This window comes from Merops nubicus, unplaced genomic scaffold (genome assembly GCF_000691845.1).
Source record: "Merops nubicus isolate BGI_N331 unplaced genomic scaffold, ASM69184v1 scaffold11081, whole genome shotgun sequence".
In the NCBI taxonomy this organism is placed as follows: domain Eukaryota; kingdom Metazoa; phylum Chordata; class Aves; order Coraciiformes; family Meropidae; genus Merops; species Merops nubicus.
Genome location: NW_008589026.1, coordinates 6,981 through 11,007, shown reverse-complemented (window position 1 = coordinate 11,007; position 4,027 = coordinate 6,981). Strand labels below are relative to the sequence as shown.

General features: G+C 39.2%; 1 protein-coding gene across 1 annotated transcript in view; it reads left to right on the top strand.

Moving 5' to 3' along the window:
- Positions 1-438: 438 nt before the first annotated feature.
- Positions 439-4,027, top strand: part of LOC103781728 (ankyrin repeat domain-containing protein 26-like) — a gene marked incomplete at both ends in the record, with an annotated part of 10,166 nt that continues 6,577 nt past the window's right edge. Inside the window, 4 exons of the mRNA XM_008949449.1 lie at positions 439-588; positions 1,261-1,297; positions 1,795-1,933; positions 2,532-2,745. Of these exons, the coding sequence (XP_008947697.1) occupies positions 439-588; positions 1,261-1,297; positions 1,795-1,933; positions 2,532-2,745 (540 nt within the window). The remainder of the gene's footprint in view (positions 589-1,260; positions 1,298-1,794; positions 1,934-2,531; positions 2,746-4,027) is intronic.

Below are 4,027 nucleotides of genomic sequence, written 5' to 3'. Positions count from 1 at the left end.
ATCTCAAAATTTTGAAGAAGACACAGATATTTTTATGCAACCCTAAGCAGGAGTTTTTATCTGTCTGTCCTTCAAAGGGATATCTATCTCAAAATTTTGAAGAAGACACAGATATTTTTATGCAACCCTAAGCAGGAGTTTTTATCTGTCTGTCCTTCAAAGGGATATCTGCTCTAGATGGTTGCTCTAATGGGGATCTTGTCTATGTTCTAGCTTACCTGAATCTAACTCAGATTCCACTTTTCCCCCTCATCCCAAGGGGAAGGATTTTTAAATACTTGGGTCTCTTCCACAGTCTTTGCAGCAAAGTCTGTGTTTTATCATAGAGATTTTGAATTACATTTGTTTCTGGACTTCATCTTAAGCATGTCCATTTCACAGATATATTTTATGTAAAGATAGTCCGTTAGTGATTTTTTTTCTTTCTGTTTAATGTAGTAAATTTGCCCTGAATGACAAAGTTGCAAAGAAAAATAAAAGGCAGACTTCAAAACAGAAGGCTAGTCAGCAGACGAGCTCTTCCAGTGGGAATAATTTTCAAATACTGGATGATAGCACTTGGAGTGAAACATCTCAAGTTGAAGGAAGGTACTGAATATAAAGAATATTATAGATAAAAATTATAAAAATTGATCTGAAAGCAAAAGGTAAGTTTTGTAAACCTTATGTATACAATTACTTTCTTTCATGCGACAATACTACCTGATGTTTAAAAACACTTTTCTGCTTAGAGTGCTTTGAACATGCTAGCCAAGTTAACGATAAGGTCTGCTGTTTACAAATTCTGAATGAATACCTGAGTGCATGTGTAAATATGTATTTTATATTTTTAAAAAAAGAGAGTGAAGGGACTTGCAAAAGAGCAAAGTTACACTTTCATTGCTGGCATCTCATTTTTTTCTCGCCCTTTTTTTTTCTCAGCTGTGTCCCCTCCCAACTTCTTGCCTACCCCAAACTTACTTGTGGGGTCGGCAAAGTGAGAAACAGAAGGTATTGATACTGTACAAACGTTGTTCAGCAACAGCTAAAACATTGATGTGTTATCACCATTGTTTTGGTCAGACATCTAACACACAGCACTATGTGGCCTGCTATGTAGAAAATTAACTTCATCCTATCCAGACTCAGTACACTAAGGAATGCAAAATTATAGTTCTTTTACCTGTAAGAGAATGATTCACAGTACTGAAAAGAGCTAAGCCTCTAGTATTAAACAGGGAATGCACATGACTGTTTATCTGTGTATCTACGTATCTGTAGGTGTAAGAATCCTGTCGCTTTGAAGTGCAGAGAACAGGTATTTCAACTATTGGCTTAATATCTTAATTTGTGGGGAAAAAAATCCCCTCCCAATAGCCATAACAGTACACTTTTTTTTTTTTTTTCAGTCTTCAACTACATCTAACAAAGTTCTTATATTAAATTCTAGTTCAATTCACTTCTGCAATAACTTTTTCAGGGCAACTTTGGATATTGTTCATAATGCAATCTAAGCATTCCAGTACTGAAATATATTTTTCTTTTCCAGACCTGCGGCAAAAACAAGGCTTAAAAAGAGCAAGGTATTGCAAAATTTCTTTCTTGATAAACAGCTTGTATCAGCTTTTAATCCCTTAATGCTGAGAGCAGCATTTATGTAGTGATCAAACAGATGCACAAATTGCTGCTAGTATGCAGCTTGATCATATTTGAGCCAAATCTATGGTCTGTAAATGAGAGAATGAATCATTCATGCATTTGTAATGATCTGTAATACTGTATAGCTGTATACAGAAAATACTGTATTGATTGTAGGCCAGCATACAGATGGATGTAACTGATGAACTTGATTTAACTCACTCATCTAACGCAACTTCAGAGGATGTCGAATTACCAACTCCAACCTACAAAGAGGCTATGCTGCTGTTAGAACAGCTTAGTGTGGATCATACAGGTAGGTTTCCGAGTCACTTTGTCTTCAGCTGGTACAAGTTCCTCTTTTAAAACATTATTTTTTTCTGTGCACTTCTACATGTTTTAGTTTTATATTTTGACAAATACCTGTTCCACCATGGTGTCTCCATGGGCTGCAGGAGACTCTCTGCACTGGTACCTACAGCACCTCTTCCCCTTCCTTCACTGACCTAGGTGTCTATGGGGCTGGTCTTCACACACTCTTCCTTATCCTCTGCCTGTGTGGTGGTTTTGCCCTTTACTAAATATGTTTATATTGCCACCCAGAGGTGCCACCGGTATGGCTGAGAAGCTCACCTATTTGCCCTTTACTAAATATGTTTATATTGCCACCCAGAGGTGCCACCGGTATGGCTGAGAAGCTCACCTATTCCCTGGGGTGAGTCTGCTGGAATTAGCTGTATCCAGCATGGGGCAACCCCATGCCTCTTCTCACAGAGACCTCCCCACTACCCGCACTGTTCCCACTACCAAAACCTGGCCACGTACACCCAATACGGGAAAGCATAACATCATTCATACATTGGAATGTATTTGTGCCTATGTGCAGTTCTGTGTCTTTTTTATCTCAAAAATAGGTTCTGCTATTTTGTTGAAAATTCAGGACATACTTCTAGAATATGAACAGATAATAGAATGTGAAAAAAATCGGTACACAGCTGTCTGTAGGGAAGTAAGGAAATTGGAAATGGAGAAGAATGAGTCACGGTTAATCGCAGAAGAGACTCAGGATTTGAAATGCATATTGGCTCACAAAGAAGTGGAATGGAAAAGTGATATCCAAAACCTTAAGTATGTAACCTTGCTTTCTCATAATGTGTTGTTATCTTGTCATTGTTTGTGTATCAGAAGATGCTGGTGATACAGGCAGTAGGATGAGAAGTTTCTAGTCATTGGAGTTTCATGAATCCCTTGAGCAAGTTATACTAGGACATAATGTCAGGGGGAGAAAGTGCCTGGATATTAGTTCCATGTAAAGTCTTCTGGATGCTGCTTTAACTTTTTTTTTTTTTGTTAGCAAGAGGAGAGATCAAGGGAGTATGTATAGGAAAATGAGGTTTATAAAAGAGAGACCTATATGAGATATGGTGGGGGGGGTTAAATTATTTTTGTCTTAGCAGCTTCTGTTGTAAAATACTAGGAATTCTGATAAATCCACAGAGCGCAACTTGTAGCAGAGCTTAGAGAATTTGTTTGCTTGATTTTGTGTTTATTTGAAAGGTCAGATTTGCGATTGCCTCATTCCCTATATTCCTGAGCTAGACCTGGATGGCATGAGGCTTTTAATTGCTGTTCACATCACTTCAGACCAGAGTGGCCAGCAGGCACCGTATGAAATTCAGCAAGGACAAATGCAAAGCCCCGCACTTGGGAAGGAAGGTTCCCTTGTGACAATGTGCTGTGGGATGGATGGCCTGGCTGGGGAGTCTGCTGGAAAGGCTCTGGTGGTCTTGGCAGGGGGCAAGCTCAATATGATCCCAGATGCACTGCAGCTGAAAAGGCCAGTGGCATCCTGGGCTGTTTTAAGTGCCAGGAGATTGAGGGCAATGATTGTACATTCCTACACAGCACTTGCTGAACTGTGTCTGGAGCATTTGGTCTAGTTTTGACCTTCTAGTATAGGAGAGATCTTAATTGATATGTGCGAGCTCAGTGGAGAGCTACCAAGCTGGTCAGGGAGCAGGAGCACCAGCTTTGTGAAGAGGGGCTGAAGGAACTCAGCTTTGAGGAATTATGTCTCCCAGTATATGGAAGGGGATTATGAGGCAACCAAGTCCCAGCTTGGATTTGACTCCAACCATATTTCAAAACTCTTACATATCTATCAATTATAAAGAATTAATATTTTCATTCTAAATAAATTCTCAAAGCAATATTAATTTTACACTTATAAAAGACATAGGTTTTGTGAGATTACACTAAAAATTATATGTAAAGCTTTTTGCTAGCTATGTAAATCACTGAGACGCTGGGATTTGAACCCTGAGCCCCTGAATTAAGGTTGACATATGGGTGATTCCCACAGCCCTTCATAAAGAGGTGGTGAGTTTGCCTTATAGCTTCCCCCCAGGGT